The sequence below is a fragment of the Puma concolor genome, chromosome B4 (assembly GCF_028749965.1).
Source record: "Puma concolor isolate L17-30 chromosome B4, mPumCon1.1.hap2, whole genome shotgun sequence".
In the NCBI taxonomy this organism is placed as follows: domain Eukaryota; kingdom Metazoa; phylum Chordata; class Mammalia; order Carnivora; family Felidae; genus Puma; species Puma concolor.
The window spans coordinates 95,513,420-95,531,668 of record NC_141673.1 but is presented as its reverse complement, the minus strand read 5'-3'; the positions used below and the strand labels follow the sequence as shown (position 1 = coordinate 95,531,668).

Sequence of the window (18,249 nt, the reverse complement as noted above, 5' to 3'; positions counted from 1 at the left end):
TGGGGAAGGGGAATTTCAAAATGATTAAAAATACATTCTTTCCCAATTGTGTAACTTTTCACAGGGCTGACCATTAAGATGAGGATGACAAATGTAGCCATGATTGCCACTTGGAAGTCCCCCAAACACAGAAATGACCCCTGTTCGAGCTCTGCCACTACCTTCCATCAGACAAGAAACCAGCTCCAGATATGTACAACTCACAGAAGCATCAGAGGCCCCTGCTGTTATGACTGGGGAGCCTCAAGACTGGAGCAAAAGCAGGACAAGGAACACATCAAAAGGAGAGGAAGTACCCTTCTGCCAGAGCATGTAGAGCATTCAACCGCTGTCAAAATCCCCCTTCGCTGGCTAACAGACTAGTTTTCATAATATCAGCTGAATTAGTCTCCAAGAAGAACTGAAATGACGCCAGTAACTACTCAAGGTTAGTTCCCTTTCATTAACCTGTGACACCCCCTTGGGCCCAGAAACAGAAGGGCCCAAAGAAAGAACTTCCAGAATCGGACGGCTGCACAACTTTCCTCAGTAAAATTTGCCATCATCAGTCTCAGAGAACAACAATGATCAGAGAGCAGACCATTCACAACACAAGTGTTCCTGTCTCTTAGCTCTCTCTCGTATAGATGTGCTAGCTATCTGTGAGGGAAATCGTATGGCAGGAGGGCAGGAGGAGAGCTGGGACTCTGGGTGCCATGCTTGCTCTCCACCTCACAGAGCCCCGTCTTGCTCAGTCTGAGAAAAGCTTCCATGGGCAACGTGTGTGTAACCAGAGCTACCGCTGTTGCTGCTGTTGACACGTTCAGCAGAAGTTCCCCACTCCTCTCCTGCCTGCTTCTAGGAATCGGGCACTCACACTTCCTGTCCAAATTCCTCTATCCCTGGGCTCTGACCCTGGGACACAAGCCTTTTTTCCTACTTCCAGTATCAACTTCGGTTTCCAGAACCATCCACCTAGAGTGGGAGACCCTCTCTCTGTGATGTCTATTCAGAGGGGCTGTCGGGGAGGGCTCTGGCAGAGATCCCAGGCAAGCAGCCAGCAGGGGCCAAGGGGAAGAGAATTATTCACAGGATCACAGATGTTAGAGATGAAAAGAACTTGCAAAAACACATCTCACTCATCCATCCCACCTTGCAATGTAGGCCCTTTTCCAAGAGCATATGGCCTGTTCCCATCTGATTTCAAAGGATCTATCATTACCAACAAATACGCACCGAGCACGCTCTGTGTGCTCTGTGTTGTCCCAATCATGAGAGGAGGAGACAAATGGGCTCTCCCCCTCTGGAACGGGCTGCCATACTGACAGATAAATCTGCCTCTCACATGTGTTGCCTCAGCCCACCGCCGTGACACCAGATACCTTTCACACACCTATCATTCTTGCACGTAAACAGGCCTTTGATCGTCGTGGAAACTACCAGGGAGAGTACATGCTGATGGCCCAGCAAAAAGAGAGGTCCTTTGGGTACCACCTCTAGGAACTGGATTTCAGTCCAAGGTAACAGTAGTTACAGCTGATACGCTAAGACTATTCAGGAAATAGGAGATAGTTTGCTCCAAGACCTATAGCCATGCAGGACAGTGAGACAAAGATACTATAACTTCTTTGTCAATTTTTCATCTGCTGAGATGGGAGTCTTAGACCGACGTACATCTGATTTCACTTTCCCCTGACAAACAGCAAGCTAGGAAAAACACCCCCCCCCCCCCCCCCCGCCAATCCCAGAAATATCAGTGAAGAGTTTGATCTGACCTAGAAGTCAAATCCTGGGGCATCCACTTGGCAGTGTCCTGGGCTTCAGGGTCTCAGGCCCACTCTTGAGAGTTCAGAGTTTGGAAAGAACTCAGTCCATCAGACTGGGATTGACCCGGCAGTTTTGCTCACCCCCATGTCCTTCTCTCTTTGAATGTTCTTTCCCCTTCTTCTTGTCTCTCCTCCCATTCTCCCCTCTCTTTAAGAGCTGTGCTCTTGTTCTGAATGTTTGGGTCTTAATCGAGATGGGCTGGGCGAAGGAGGAATCACTTTTGCCTAAGCTCCAGTTGACTACATTCTGGACGGCTGGGATATTCCCCTCCCAGGTTAAGCTAGATGTCCCAAGAAGACCAAGTAAATGAAGTGTTCAAGAGGAAATGTAACACACTGCTGGTGTCCGTGGGCTTTACTGTCAGTCAGGCAAGTGGTTCCATTTCCATTCGGCCATGGCCAGTGTGTCACCATGAGCCAGTTACCTTCCTTTCCCATCCTCAGTCTCTCCATCTTTAAAAGGAGAATAATCCTACTGCCTAAGCTCTAGGGCTCCTTCAAGGGTTAAACCTGCTAAACGCAAGTAAAGCACTATCTCATATAAACTGCAGCACTAACATGTAGTGGGCATTTGGTTTTTTTAAAGGAGAAAATAGGAGGAAGCTGGCTTCTTATGAAAGCCCAGATCTAGCCACCACCCAGGTCTCTTACCACCCAGTGAAAATCCAGGATTCCAAACACACCCCAAAGAGCATGTCAACTGAGCCTACACCAAGACACTTAACAGGCTGCATTCTAACTGAAAGTCAGAGACAAGGGGGTGGTTGATTTTCCCCATGCCCAATTCCACGGCCTCTCCTTATCATTTCCACATTGCTCCCTTTCTTCTGTTTCCCTTTGCTCTTCTCCTCTTCTCCATTAGTGTCTTCCCATCTTCCAACTCCCCTTCCTGCGTCTTCACCGTTATTAAGCAGCCACATGAATGCACTGCACTGAGGACCATGAACAATAAAGCTCAACAGGTAGATAGGTGATTATCACAAAACTTTATAATCAAAACAATATGCCGTGTTCTACTGACTGGGGTCCCCAAACCTGGTGGTATTTCAGAATCCCTTAAGAGAAATTTGTAAAAATAGCAATTAGTGGGGCTTGACTCCAAAAGGGTATTTGGGTACCGAACCAGAAAATCCATATTTCAACAAAATAATAATAAAATAAACTCCTCTGTTGATTCTCAGGGCCAGTCCCTTTAAGAACTACTACCACACAGGGGCGCTGGGGTGGCTCAGTTGGTTAAGCATCTGACTTCGGTTCAGCTCATGATCTCGTGGCTCGTGGTTTGTGTATTCAAGCCCTGCATCAGGCTCTGTGCTGGTAATGTGGAGAGGCTGCCTGAGATTCTTCCTCTCTCTCTCTGCCCCTTCCCCACTTGCTATTAATAAATAAGTAACTTAATTAATTAATTAATTAAAAGAACCACTACCTCATATTGTACAACTAGACTACAGAAACTCTATCAAGCTCCTCCCTCCCTTTTCTGGATGTTTCTTAACTCCCTCTTTCCAACCATCGCTTTAGCTTCCTAAATCATGCAGCTTTATATTTGAGAATTTACAATTTTTGCTTTCATATAAGCAGTGGGAACGCTGCAGTGGTAAGAGAATGAAGGCCAAGGGGTTGGAGGGAGAGCTGGAAGGGCCGTGCAGACAGTGGATCTGTGAAGGCAGAAGGAGCAAGAAGACAGATGGAAGGCCGTGGAAGTATGGGCAGGCAGAAGAAGGAAGAGGGAGGGGTGGGTGGCAGCAGCAAGCAGGAACTACAGTGGAGCCCAGCTTCCCGTGGAGTCTGTTGTCCTAGCAACACGATGATGCTCAAAGGTTGAAGGCTGCCGCTCCTTACAACTCTGGACAACATGTTGTCAAGGTAACAGAATGCATCCGAGACACATGGTGGCAGGCCAGGAGGACTTGGGCTGGTGCCAGAAGTCCTCAGCTCAAGGCAGGCGGCACTGATTGGCTGTGCCGTTACACTATCTCCCATTCTCAACACCCACACCTCTCACCTCAATATCTCACCCTGGTTGCTCCATCTTCTCAGTGCCTTTACCCCCATTTGGGAAAAGGGACAATTAAATCAAACTGCCACTACACAGACAGTCTAGGAACTGGCCTCAGGACACGGTGCATGGGAACTCCAAGAACTCAAAATGAGAGACAGCTCTTTACTCAGGGTAGAGCCAATCACGATGCTTCTAACTTCCTACAATACTTTGCTCATTTGTTTACAGGTCTGTAAGCAACTTGTGTGAAAACAATGAAACAGAACAGAAAGCTACCTAATCCATAGATCTATCAAAAAAAAAAAAATGATGCCTGATTCAAGAGGAATTTGTATTTCAATACTACTAGAAAGGGCAATAGCAGCCATTTATTCAAAACCAGGTGTAATGAGTCCTTTATAGGTTATTTTGTCTCCTAGTAACTCTTAGAAGTTGATGAATATTAACTCCTTCATATCGATGAAACAAACAAACAAACACCAGATCACAGTAGTCATACAACGTAGCAAAAGGTCACCCAGCTTCTGAAAGGTGGAGACAAGACTTAAAACGGCTCTAAGGTATATATTCTATCCACTCTACTGTCTCCATCTGAAAAGACGCTAAGTCAACTTCCATCACTCCCTTCTTACACCTTCTAGAATGAATTGCAAAATAGCCAAGTTGACGCCAAGACTCTCAGGCCGTACACGATCTGGCCTCATAGCACCTTTTCAGCCTCAAATTCTACCATTGCCCCCACTGCCCACCACCCTCCAACTCAGACCATATGATACTCATCAAAAAAAGCCAAACAGCAAAAACTTCCCCCCTTTGAGGCCTCCACACCTGCTCTTCTCTCTGCCAAAATGCTGCCCCCGATATCTTCATGCATCTTGATCCTTACCATACATCTCTCAAGTGCTATCTCCCCCTGAGACCCGTCCTGAAGACCCTAAGATAGCCCTACCTGATACCCCTTCCTGCTATTTTCATAAAGATATTTACCACTACCTAAAAGAATATCGTTTAATTTATATCTTTGTTTATTGTCAGTCAGTGCACCATGAGGATATGTCTCTCTTATTGACTCTATCTCCAGGACCTTGTACAGTTCCTGATCTCCAGCAGATACCTAATAAGTATTTTTTGAATGAATGAATAAGTAAATGAGAAAGGATGTTGTTTGCTAAAAGAAGTTTCAAAATCTCCTGCTACTACCTCTGGAAACTTAATTGCACTGATTAAATTTAGTTGGTGATATTTTGCTGATTAGTATGTCATGTGAATCGCATATGTTTATCTTTTGGAACTTCAAGAAAAAAAAAAAGCTTCTTTCTTTCTGCTCCCTCCTTTGAAAGAAAGCTAATAAAAGTCAAGATTATCACCGGCGCCCCACTGCTTTGCGTTAAAGGTTTTCTCTGCTGCTTCAGAAGGCACCCCTAACTTGAGGCAGTCCTTTTTCCGTGTCTGGTTGCTAGAAATAAAGTGGACATGAGTGTTAAAACTCTAAGATGTGAGTGCGAGTTGTTGACGGCTGGTATCTGGAAGATGTGAGGAAGAGAAGGGTGATGGAAAGAACAGCCTATAGACAGGTAAAAATGTATTTTCCAGCAATCAGAATTCTCACATCCATTTCCATTTGGATTTAAAAAACTTTTCTTTTAATTGCAACTGACATTTGCTGCAATGAAATAATTAATTCAGTGATACATTTAACACGTATGTATTAAAGGCTTACTATGAGCCAACCGGTATGTTAGGTTCTGGGGATACAAAAATGAAAGAGACAAAGTTCCTGCCCTTAGGAAGCCTGCAGTCTAGCAGAGCAGGGCAGCTAATAAAAAAAGCTATTATGATGAATTACAGTTGTAATAAGGACTATGAAAATTACACAATGAAAGAGAATAAAAAGGAAAGAAGCAAGGGTTTTGATCTGCAAGTAGAGAAGAATAAAAATCTGAAAGCACAAGGACTTCAGATTGGGAGACTAGCCCTAGCCTGAGAGGTACCATCCTGGGCACTGAAAAGGCTAAAGAGAATAGCCACTACATCCAAAAGCATACAAATGTGCACACACACACACACACACACACACACACACACGAGCGTACACACGCATATGCACACAAAACAGAGAATCAAATACAAAAATAAGGAGAGAGGAGTGTATAAAGGGAGGTCCCAGGTCTCAAAGACAAGCTTCGCTGCCCTGTCGTTCCACCAAAGGCCCCAGCAGGGGGGTAGCTTCCAAGAACACTGACTCTTCACCCTTCCGGCATTGTCCCAGGCCCCGGGGGTCGGCCAGAATGTCAGAGCACCACCACCTTGGGACAGAACTCCCAGAGTGCACACCTAATAACCACACAACTAGGTGAGTTCCCATCACTATGATGGCTCGGGTGCCTATTTACATCCTCCTCCTCCCTCCTTCGTTTATTCACATGGAAAACCTCTCATAGACACGCACTGGCTGGCTCCTACTATTTGCCCCGTCTTTTCCAAGCACTTTCACTAACCTTACTTAATAACCTTAAGAAAATAGGAGCTATTTATATCACCATTTTACAAGGAGGACTCGAAGGCTCAGAGAAGTCAAGTACTCTGCCAAAGATCACACAGTCAAGGAGTAAGCCGGGAAAGCACCTAGGCAGTGAGATTCCAGAGATCGCCCTCTTAACTATGGTGTGGATATCACTTTCCTAGGGCCACCATCACATATTACCACACACTCGGCAGCTGAAAACAACAAAATTCATTTTCTCACAGTTCTGAAGCCTGAAATCAAGGGTGTTGTCAGAGTCATGCTCTCTCTGAAGGCCCTAAGGGAAAATCACCCTTTGCTGCTGCCAGCTTCTAGTGGCTTCTCTGGCACGTTGTGGCTGACTCCAGCCTCTTCTCCTCTTTTAAAGCCCTCTCCTTTGTGTCTAGGTCTTCTCCTCTATCACCTCTTAGAAGGACATTTGTCACTGGACTTAGGGCCACTTGGCTAATCCAAAATGATCTCATCATGAGATCCTTAATGATATCTGCCAAGACCCTTTTTTCCAAATCAGGTCACATTCACAGGTTACAGGAGTTAGGACATGGACATATCTCTTGGGGGGACCGCCTCTCAACCCACTACAGTGTAGAGAGTGCACAGTCTAATAACTGTTCGTTGTTCATTAAAAGTTAGCTATTACTATGCATCAGACATTATGGCATGTGCTAGGAATACAAAAATTAGTAAAGCATAGCCCTGGCCTACAATGAGCTCATTGTACAGCAAGTGGGACAGATAGGTAAATAAGCCAAGTTATAACAAAAGCATAAATAGGACACAGGTGGAGTGCAAAAAAAAAAAAAAAAAAAAGTCAATCCTGTGAAGAAGAGAGTCAGAAAAGGGTACACAGAAGTGCCACAACTTCTCTTAAAAAGTGGGCAGGTGTTTCTGGACGGACAAGGAAGAGGATATTCTAAGGAGAGGAAGTAGCACAAACAAAGGCACAGAGATGCAAAACAGCCAGGACCAGAGAGGGAGCTATAAATAACTTAGTGTGGCTTAATATTACTGTTCAAGGGCGGGGAGGTTAAGAGAAAATCCTGGAGAGGTAGCCTGGGACCAGATCAAAGAGGATGTCTTATTCCAAGCTGTGGGAAGCCAGTGCAGTTTTAAGCAAAAGCGTTGAACAATCAGATTTGAGTTTCTCAAGAATCACACAGGTCAGCCGTGTGTCAGGGCAGACGAGAGAGAAGGAGTGCCAGCACTGAGGTCATCACAGTGTCTGGAGGGACGAAGAGGAAGGTACCAAGGCTTCCTCACTGTTTGCTCGACCATCCTGAGGGGGAAGGGAGTGTCCTGGGTTGATTCCCAGACTGGCTAACTACCCTTCCTAGAACATTCTCTTGGTTTCTATAATGCCTCTCTGTCCTTGTTTTTCTCGTTCTTGTCTCATCTCCAATAATTACGTACCTTAGCTCCTTTATCACCTCCACCCCCTCTGGCTATTCCTCAAAGGTAGTTCTGTCCTAAGGTAGTTTTGTCCTTGACCCATTCCCCTCCTCTTTCCACTTGTTCATTCTGAGCCATCTCATCTACCCTCCCGATTTCAACTACCCTCGCTTGCTAATGAGGTTCATATCTTTATTTCCAGCCCAAATCACTCCCTTTACCTCCAAGTCCAAAACCAACTGCTTACCAGACATTGCCGCTTGTGTGACCTACCCATCCATGTTCTAAACTGTACTCATCCTCCTTCGTACTGTCACCAAATCTATGACAAATCTAATTACTCTTGTCATCATAATTTCTGGCATAGCACTAAAAGGGTCAAGTGTTCAATGCTGCAGAAGGTCAAGAAAAAGAGAAAGTCCATTGGATGTGGCGTTTTGTAGAAAGTGAGAGATGAGGAAGTGAAAACAGAAATGTAACTACTCTTTAAGGAGCGGAACTGCCAAAAGAAAGAAGGAGGGAGAACTGGGGTCAAGAAAAGCTTTTGTGCCTCTGTTTATTAATATGAGAGTGATCTGAGAATGTTCAATGAGGGGAGAAATGTATTTTGGATAGAGCTATTTTTGACTGTTAGGTACTATCATACATACGGCAGGACACCAAACGTGCCTAGTTGCCAGGCTATAAATGCCAGAAGCACACACGCGCGTGCACACACACACACACACACACACACACACACACACACTTTACAAAAGCAGTCATTACTATATCAAAAACCTCCCCAAAACATGTCCAAACATCTCCCGAGGACCACTAAGCTAGAAAAAAAAAATGTCAGTGGAAAAGAATAAATTGGTATTTAAGGGGAAAAAGGAAATAACTGATGAGCCAAGGTCCTAGTTCTGGAGGAAATGTGTGGAGATTAGACCAAAGGCACAAAAGCAGGGTTTAGTGCGAACCAAGACAAATGACACATGAGAGATGTCTGGGCTTTGGAATCACGCAGGCATTGGTTCAATTCCCAGACTGTTACTTACTTCCTTTGAGAGATACAACTGAGGGAACTACTGTCCCCAACCCTTTCCCCTTTGCCACCTCCCCCAGAAAGCCTCAGAGGCCCCCACAGGGTTGACCATGTGACATAGTTTGAGTTCATGACATTAGGGACATGGAGAAGACTCTCCCTGATCTATTCACCAGCTTTTTCTATGGTCATGATGCCTAGAACTAGGGCAGCACCCTTATAGCCACGACAAAACTGCCACGGAATCCCAGAGGTCAGCCCTGGTATCACTACATCACTGAGTTGCCGCCACCAGACCCTGTCTCCAGGTGCCTTATTCCGAGACACCAATAAGCACCTATTTGTTTAAGCCACTATGGGCAAGTCACTAAGCTAAAGGTCTTGGGCAAAACAGTTAACCTCTCTGATCTACCATTTCCTTATAAAGGACAAAATACATGCCTCATGAATTCAAGGAAGGAATTCAATAAAACAGCATTTTTAAGGTCATATAAGGTGACTAGCTCAGAGCTTGGCAAAAGTCAATGACCAATCAATGTTAGTTCTTTTCTCATGGCAACCTCCTAACAACCCATGATAATTTGGGTGTTCTCTGTCATAAAATAGAAAGCTAGCAATAATTTTTTTGTCCTTGGAAAAATGGAATCAAACTAGCCTTTAACATTACTCTCCTGCATGCTGGACCCTTAACCACAGAATCAAAATATGATTTTGAATAAAATATAGATCTAATGCCTAAGAATAAGGCAAAGAGAATCACAGTAGTCTCAGAAAGGGGAATAAAAATGTATCCTCTGTGTAAAAATCATAATCCAAGGCGTTTTCCAAGAATATCAGTATAATCTATTTTTTTTTATTTTTCTATACATTTATTTATTTTTGAGAGACACAGCGTGAGGTAGGAGAGGGCAGATAGAGAGGGAGACACAGATTCTGAAGCAGGCTCCAGGCTCTAAGCTGTCAGCACAGAGCCTGATGCGGGGCTTGAACTCATGAACTGTGAGATCATGGCCTGAGCCAAAATCAGATGCTTAACTGACTGAGCCACCCAGGAGCCCCTATCAGTATAATCTATTAAAAGCTGGCTGGTGATAGTAAATTAACTGCCCTCCTGTATATATATATATATATATATATATAAATATATATATATATATATATTTATATATATATATATATATATATAACATATCACTACTTCCTACCCAGTACCTTTAATATGTCCCTCATCTAACAGTTCACTTTTTCTTACATATAAACACTTCCAAATCTATGAGTGACCCTAGATTCAAACACTATTTTATTCTGCTTTCTTTTTTAATGTTCTTGACTTATCTTCATTGCTTATATCCTGTGTGTAACAGTTTATTGAAATCACTGTATGTCCCTGCTTTGAAAATCTTGGTAAGTCCTGATCACGTCACAATCGGTAATTACGTCACCACAGAGGCAGAACCCACTGAGCTGCTGCTTATCCCCAGGCCTAAAATGAAGGGTATTAACATCCCAAGGTTTTCTCTTTCAGTTAACAGAAAAACATTTAGGATCCCATATTCTTCAAGTGTTTAGGTATGGTCTGGTACATGAAAAGACAAGAAAGCGTAAGGCCTACGATTTATCAAGCATTGTCTACCCTTCTTTATAAAGCTTACAACCCACTAATGAAGGTGTTATTTGGCGCCATTTTGTGAATGGGAGTTTCGAGACTCAGCTTAAAGAGCACAACTAAGGTCACACGGCTGGCGAATGCACAGAACTCAAGCCGATCTGCTCCAAAGCCCGCATTCTCTCTGCGTTGTGCCACAGCCTTCCTGCAGACATACTGTCACTTGCCTGGAAGATGTATGAGAAACAGGATGGCTGGTGCATTACTTTCTAGCACCAAGTACTTTCATGGCTATAAATGCCTAAAGCAATTTCTGGGGCCTCAGTTTCTCCAAGCATTAAAAACCGCATCTCTATTGGGGCACCTGGGTGGCTCAGTCGGATAAGTGTCCGACTTCGGCTCAGGTCATGATTTCACGGTTCATGGGTTCGAGCCTCACATCAGGCTCTGTGCCAACAGCTCAGAGCCTGGAGCCTGCTTCAGATTCTGTGTCTCCCTCTCTCTCTGTCCCTCCCCTGTTGACACTCTGTCTCTGTCTCTCAAAAATAAACATAATTTTTTTTTTTTAAAAACCTGCATCCAGGGGCGCCTGGGTGGCGCAGTCGGTTAGGCGTCCGACTTCAGCCAGGTCACGATCTCACGGTCCGTGAGTTTGAGCCCCGCGTCGGGCTCTGGGCTGATGGCTCAGAGCCTGGAGCCTGTTTCCGATTCTGTGTCTCCCTCTCTCTCTGCCCCTCCCCCGTTCATGCTCTGTCTCTTTCTGTCCCAAAAATAAAATAAACGTTGAAAAAAAAAAATTAAAAAAAAAAAAAATAAAAACCTGCATCTGGATCTCAACTGGCCAGTTTCTTGAAAGCAAATCCTAGCTCCATCTTTAAAAGGGAGGGTGTGGGGCGCCTGGGTGGCTTAGTCAGTTAAGCTTCCGACTTCAACTCAGGTCACAATCTCACGGTCCGTGAGTTCGAGCCCCGCGTCGGGCTCTGGGCTGATGGCTCAGAGCCTGGAGCCTGCTTCAGATTCTGTGTCTCCCTCTCTCTCTGCCCCTCCCCCGTTCATGCTCTGTCTCTGTCTCAAAAATAAATAAACATTAAAAAAAATTTTTTTTAAGGGAGGGTATGCTGGCCAACAAGAAACCTATTCCACAGTCACAGGTGGAAAGGCCTGGAATCCACACAGACCTAGGGCTGCACCACTGCAAAGCCTATAGGGTCTTAAGAGAACTGCCCACCCATCTTTCCCCAAAGTATAGTTCAAGGCAGAAGGGAAGATCCCAGCATTCTTCTGACTCCTCGGTGTGTGGAATGGGAGTCTCAAAATCAGCCAAAAAAACCAGGTTTTAAAGTCAAATATACTTGGATTTGGATCCCAGTCCCACTATTTTTCTAACTGTGTCACTTCGGCCGTGGTACGTAAACACTCCAATGTCGTTTGAACTAAAACAAGTATACTACTTATGTCACGGGGTTGCAGAAGAATTAAAATACTCATTAACATCGTGCCTAGCACCAAGTCGGCACGCTCTATTAGCCTTTCTGCCCTCTTGTCTTCTCCAGGATGTCTTCACTGTGCTCATCCAACCTGAAACACCACGGTTTGCTCTTGAAGTGTTCAGTCCCAAGGAATACCAGATGACAGACAACTAAAAGCAAGGTAAAAAACTGAAAGACACCCAAATCAAGGAAGACGCGCAGAGCGAAATATGAGTAGCAGAGCCATCTTGGTTTCAAGATTGGGCTGAATATGGAAACCCACATGAGCAACTGGAAGGCAATAGTCTATTTACAGAGTCACACATCACTGCTGGCTCACTCTCTGCAAATACATTGCATCAGATGTGTGTTGGGGGAGGCAGAGGCAATGGGGGGAGAGCAAGAAAAGATAGGGCCAATGAAGAGTAGGGGCCATCTTCTAGCCCCAGTTGGATTCAAACTGTGGCATTCTGCACAGAAAATGAGAGTGCTATTCAAAGCATCAATCCTCAGCCAAACAATTTAGAAAGGAAAGAATCATAGCAACAGGCTCCAGAGTAAGATATTTTCACATGTCCTTTAATTAGGAACAAGTTAGGAATATGGTACAGATTACTGCCAGACCCTGACCCTCTACTCAGCATCCCCTCTTCCCTTCCATTCTTGCAGCATTACAGATTGGATCTTGTGTTCTCTTGTCTGATCCGACTGTAACTTCCACTTTCTGTTCTCCTTCCCACCTTAGGCAGTTCCCACCTGCCTAAACTATTTTCATTGACCTCATGCTAATGTCAGTAGGTCTGTCATTCCCTGTCACACAGCTCCTTAATCCCTCACCTGAAGCAACTGTTTCTACAGTAGTTTTCCAGAAATGTCCACATATTTTATTTCAGTTTCTCTTCAAAGTGTTGTAAAGTGGGGAGGGTAGAAGACAAAATTTAAATCTTATAAACTGTAGACTGAGTATCATCCAAGTTTACGTGGTTGGTTTGTTCAAATTTCCAAAGCTCGTGAGAATGGAGACTAACGCTCACGACTTATAATTCTTACTTTAGGATTTTGTGAGGCAGAATTGTATCAATAGCAAGTATGAGCTTCAAAATAGGTACTGATGGAATGTGAATCCCATTCCCACTGCTCACCAGCTGTGGTATCTTGGATTAGTTATTTAACCTCTCTGAGCTAAAATCTGAAAACCCAAGAAAGATTTCAGCAAATCAGCAGAGAAACCTCCTGAAAAGAAACAGAAATACATCTAGCTTTAGTTCATTATTTGGACTGGGATGGGCATCCTAAATCCAGGATCTCAGGGAGAATAAAAGCAATTATAACAAGGCAAAATAAAGTAGGCTCTTTATACTCAGGTGGGGAACTGCCAAAAATCACCTCATCCATTTTTAAATGGTCTCCGTTACTATTCTAAACAGTCTTGTGTTACAGGCACCTAGCGGTACTTTCCTCGCTAAAGCTCTTCCATAGCCGAACATGCCTTTTTTGGCTGTGGCATGGCTATACCACCGATGAGCTTCGGCAAAGGTCTCACCCCACGTGTCAGAGCTCCTCCCCAGATTTTCACCTGAGCTCTCTTCTTGGACCGTGTCCAGCTCAGCAGTGTCTCTACAATTGGCCATGACTCTATTCAATTCCCCATCCTTTTCCTGTATCCTGAAGCCTCCTTTTCTTCAAACTGCCCCACAGAACCGTCAGCTTGGCCTACAGAACGCTGTGCTGGAAACTTGGTGAAGCTCATGGTGAAGCTATATATTATCTCACTGAATCGTCGACAACTCTACAATACATTCTGGAGTATTGTCCCCATTACAACAGGCAAGGGAACCAAGGTTTAGAGTAAGTGGTTAGCAAGTGGTCCAGATTCCCACATCTAGAGGTGGTGGTTAAAACCAGCCGCGACCCCCAATTCTGAGCTTCAAACAGCTCTACTCTTCTAGCTCCAATGCTTCTTTCCGCCATGGTATAAGGTTCATTTCTTCATTGGGAAAGTAGAACCCTCATTCATGTTTCTATTCATTAATTAGCATACGCAAAAAAAAGTGAGTACAAGCTATTGGACCAGATGCTGAACTTGTGCCTCTCTCTACTTTGGTCAAAAATCTTTGTTAACAGTGTTTTCTTCCGTTACGAACTCCTTCCATCAGGGACTTTATTCCTGTAATAGAATCTTCCACAAGAACACTTAATAAGTGGTCCTTATATGCAACAAGCTAACAGCAACAACAAAACTAAGGTAGAAACTGAGATGGCAACTACCCATCTCCTAGAAGGGGGAAGCAAAATGGAAAGCTTAGTTATCATCCTTCAGATGGTACCTGTATCTCAGAGACTAGGCCTTAAACGTGGCAAAGCTGTATTTCTTGGTCCCATTTTCAGATGTTTTGTCCTGTGGCCGCACAGTGGATTCATAGTTGTCAAACTCTGTGTCCTCATTCTATGTTTGTAAAATATGGTCATGGTACTTAAAAATAAACTTCTATTTAAAAAAAAAAAAAAACTGGCCTTAGAATTTGAGATGTTTTATTTTTGAAACTTGCCCCAAAAGCTGGTTTCTCTGAGATCTGGGGGATCTTTCTGTTTGCCTTCATACAAATCCTTTAAGCCAACAAATGGTCCTCTGCACAGCTGCTGGGAATCTTGGCCCCACAGCCCACTCAGCCGTGCTGGTTCCTGCTCTCCCTCCCCTGCAGCTACCAGCCATTTAGGTGCCTGACCCCTTAGGGCTAAGCCTCCAAACCTCCAGCTTCTGTGGCATCAGGACTTCCTTCTTTCTTCCTTTTCCTCTTTCTACTTACCTTTTGGAAATCTTTTCAGGTCAAAAGTCAGTTTGACATTTTTAGGCTATTTTAGGAAATTTCCTAAAAACCACTGCTTCTCCCCTTTTTTGGCGGGGGGGGGGTGGAGAGAGAAAAAAGATAAGATGGAATATTTGTTTGTCGTTCCATGGTAGGGAGGTGATGGGGGGGGGGGGCGGGGGGAGCATCTCATTACAATCACTTGCCTTCAATACTCCCTTTTACCCCCAGGGGTAGTCACCAGTAGGCCCGCTGTGGACTCAGGTTATACCTAAGGCTATACCATCTCATCTCTTCCTTACTGCTCTCCTCTAGTCAGATCCCAGTATCGCCATTATGAATGAAGTGGTGGGTTACTTTTCGTCAGGTAACACCTACCACGGCGCTGTATAATGGAGAAGTAAAGAACAGGAAGGTATGCGAGACCTTGACTAGCGTCTCCATTTTCTTGAAAGACAACAGAGCACATGGCCTTTGGAGCCAGCAACCCATGTTAAAGTCCTGGCTGCCACTTACTGGCTACATCGTTTCGGCTATGCTTTTTAATCTCTCAGGGCCTCAGTCTCCCCAACTGTCAAATGGAGATAAATAATATGACTTAGCTCACTGAGTCGTTAAGAGTATTAAATACGATAATGCCTGCAAAGAGCTGTGTGCTCAAGCAGATGGTTAACACTAAAGCACCCAGAACCAATCAATGGACAAAAGAGCCCAGTCTTTGCATCTTACCTCATATTATTATATCGTTATTATGCATTTGTAAGAGATACAACAGAGAAGCAGCTGAGCAGTGTAGCCAGTAACCTCTTCTAGTGGGGCAGGGGCAGGTTATTATGAAATAACGTAAGTTGCACAATAGCCTGAATAACAACAACAACAAACTATTTTCATTTGTCGTGCTCTCAAGATAAGTATACACTTATTTATGACTCAAAAATTTGGCTCATCCATCTTGGCATTCTTTCAGTGCAATACCATGCCCTCAAAATACCACTCCTAAAATACAATCAGCGGAGGAAAATGATGTTAAAAACGTCTACCTGAAGCAAAAGCTCAAAGGGTTGGTCACAGTTAGTCTACATTTTCCATTCTGCTTAAGTTTATCCCACTGCCCTTAGCATGGGTTTCCGGTGCCAGAATGTGTTTTCTAATATCTCTTCCTGTGCCCATGTGAATGGAACAATACCTTTCTCATATGCAGCTGAGCTCCCTCCACCTAGTACTTCATTCAACTTGACCTTTCCTAGACTGAATGAAGGAAGCTCCAAAACAGAAGTGAGTCATCTCTGCCTGCCGACAGATGGCAGTAATGATCACGCACGGTTGTTTTAGCCTGCTAAACCCTGCACTGTGGTGGTTCTCGGCATGCTTGTGGTGTCTGTGCTAGCTTTTGGGGTGTTTACAAACATCATTAACCCCACAGCATGTCTTTTAAGTACAAAACGAAAGATGGTTTCAAAAGTAATGATAAGAAGTGGAATATGACAATGCAAAGACAGGAACCCTTTAAAAAACCCAACGTGATGGAAAACAATAAAAATTGCACTTGGGGTGAAATGAATCATTCTAAGATATGAATAACCGCGAAGGGCAATACATATGTGAGAAGGGCTGTCCCTAAGCAATGAGCTGTAATCAATAAAGCAAGGGAACATATCTGAGTAAGTGGAAAATGTCAAAACAAAACATAACCACAAAGAAAACACTTTGTGCAATTAAAGAATAGGCATCAGTGTCCGATGATAATTAACTTGTCATAGAACAATTAATCTAATGTTAATGTACTAGAGTCTACTATTTATTTGAGGCCTTAAAGCTAAGGTGCTCAACCTTAACCACACGCTAGAATCACACGGGAAGCTTTTGAGACTCCGGAAGCCCAGGCTGCATCTGGGCGGTTCAGAATCTCTGGGGGAAGGATTCAGGCATCCGTAGTGTTGAGAGCTCCTCAGTTGATTCCAATGTGCGACCCGGGTTAAGAACCATTGCCTTCAAATCTAAGCATGGAGAAAAGGCAGCTACTACTGGCTCCGTGGATTAAAATCCATTCCAATGTGTAGATCCATGTGTGATATGCACGGACACCTTAGCAAGAAGTACTTCCCCGTGACATCTGTATCTTCAAGGGGACAAATAATCCGCCTGAAGGGATTTTTCTTTTTATAGTCTTAAAGCTGGGCAGGGGGAGAATTTGTGTTACCAAAAAAGAATAGAGCACGCCTTACTTTAAAGTTTTGAAGGAGCTATTCATACACATACTTACATATTTGAAGAAAATGTATCACAGAAAGAACTACAAGCTTCAACATCTCTTAGTCATTGCAGCAAATCCATTTGCAAACAAATGGACACACAAACCTGTTCGAAACTACAGGAGCTCTAAATACCAGTATCTTTTCCTCACTTTCATCTCCAAAGGGAGAGACTGATTCCTGATCTATCCACTTACTCCATGCATTCTGGTTACTTTCTTTCATAATCAAGTTTTGCATTCAAACACACACATCATTTAGTTCTCAATACAACCCTCCAGGTTCTCCTCCCTGACTCCCTCCTTTACCTTATCCGCCATTATCATAGAGGAGCCTCCGTGGATGCCCAGGATGGGGGTGAGTGTCTGGGCTGAAATGAAGTCAAGGATCTGGGCGATGGCCTCCTGATCTGTGTCATCGGCAAACACCACGCCCTGGATCTTCCGGTCGGACATGAGATCACAGATGCGGGTGATGATGCTCTTTGGGTCAGTCTCATTCATGGCTACCAGCTCCACACGGGGTACCACGGAGAGATGGTGGAAATCATCTTTCTCGTGGGCATCCTTGATGGCCACCTCGTCTGAAGTGCCCACGAGGATGACAGCAATGCCAATGCTGGGGGGGCTCTTCTGAGAGCGAGCTCTGCTGCCTGACACGGCCAGGACAGCCAACACCAACCAGAACTTGGGAGAACAGCACTCGGCTCTGGGCTTCATCTTCAACTCGTCGACTCCCTGAAAACACAAAATGAGAAGGGTTAAATTAACAACCCTACTACGTGACCTCTCTGGGAAGGAGCTGGATACTGCAAGTCAAGGGCCTTATCTCCTTTCACTGATCATCAAACCCAGCTCCTATCTTCGAGCCTTGTCCCTGATCTCTCGTGTTTGTTTGCTCAGCAGAATGGAAGGAAAAAAAAAAAAAAACCTTCAAAAGCATCAGAAATCCTTAAGCAAGACAATAAAAGCTATTGCTATAGCCATCAGCAGCAAACAGAGGCAAAAGAGGATGACAGTGGTCCAGGCAGTCATACCAAGGGCACAAATGCAGGAGTCTCCAAGAGGGGGTCCTGCTGCTGCTGTGTGATCCCTGGTACTTCTGCCACAACCCATCTTTGAATTGCTCTTGGGCCAAGGGGATGGCAGAGACTGGGCAAATGAGCAGCAAAATGGACTCAGCAGAGGCTAGCAGCAAAACACGGTCTGGGCAAGCTGGCTATATATAGGGAGCTACAGAAACATAAGGCCCTCTACTGTGTGTTCACCTCAAAGAGAACAAGAGCCCGGGCAACTCTTTTAGTAAATGACTTTTACTACTTAAAAAAAACAACAACAGTGGACATCTTGGGGCACCTGTGTGGCTCAG

At 44.4% G+C, this 18,249-nt stretch overlaps 1 protein-coding gene across 3 annotated transcripts in view; it reads right to left on the bottom strand.

Annotated features, from left to right (window-relative positions):
* GRIN2B (glutamate ionotropic receptor NMDA type subunit 2B) overlaps positions 1 to 18,249 on the bottom strand; it is a 419,821-nt gene that overhangs the window by 277,432 nt on the left and 124,140 nt on the right. For all 3 annotated transcript variants that reach the window (XM_086714036.1, XM_086714038.1, XM_086714037.1), the window contains one exon: positions 17,190 to 17,618. In XM_086714036.1, the coding sequence (XP_086570162.1) occupies positions 17,190 to 17,600 (411 nt within the window). In that variant the 5' untranslated portion in view covers positions 17,601 to 17,618. The remainder of the gene's footprint in view (positions 1 to 17,189; positions 17,619 to 18,249) is intronic.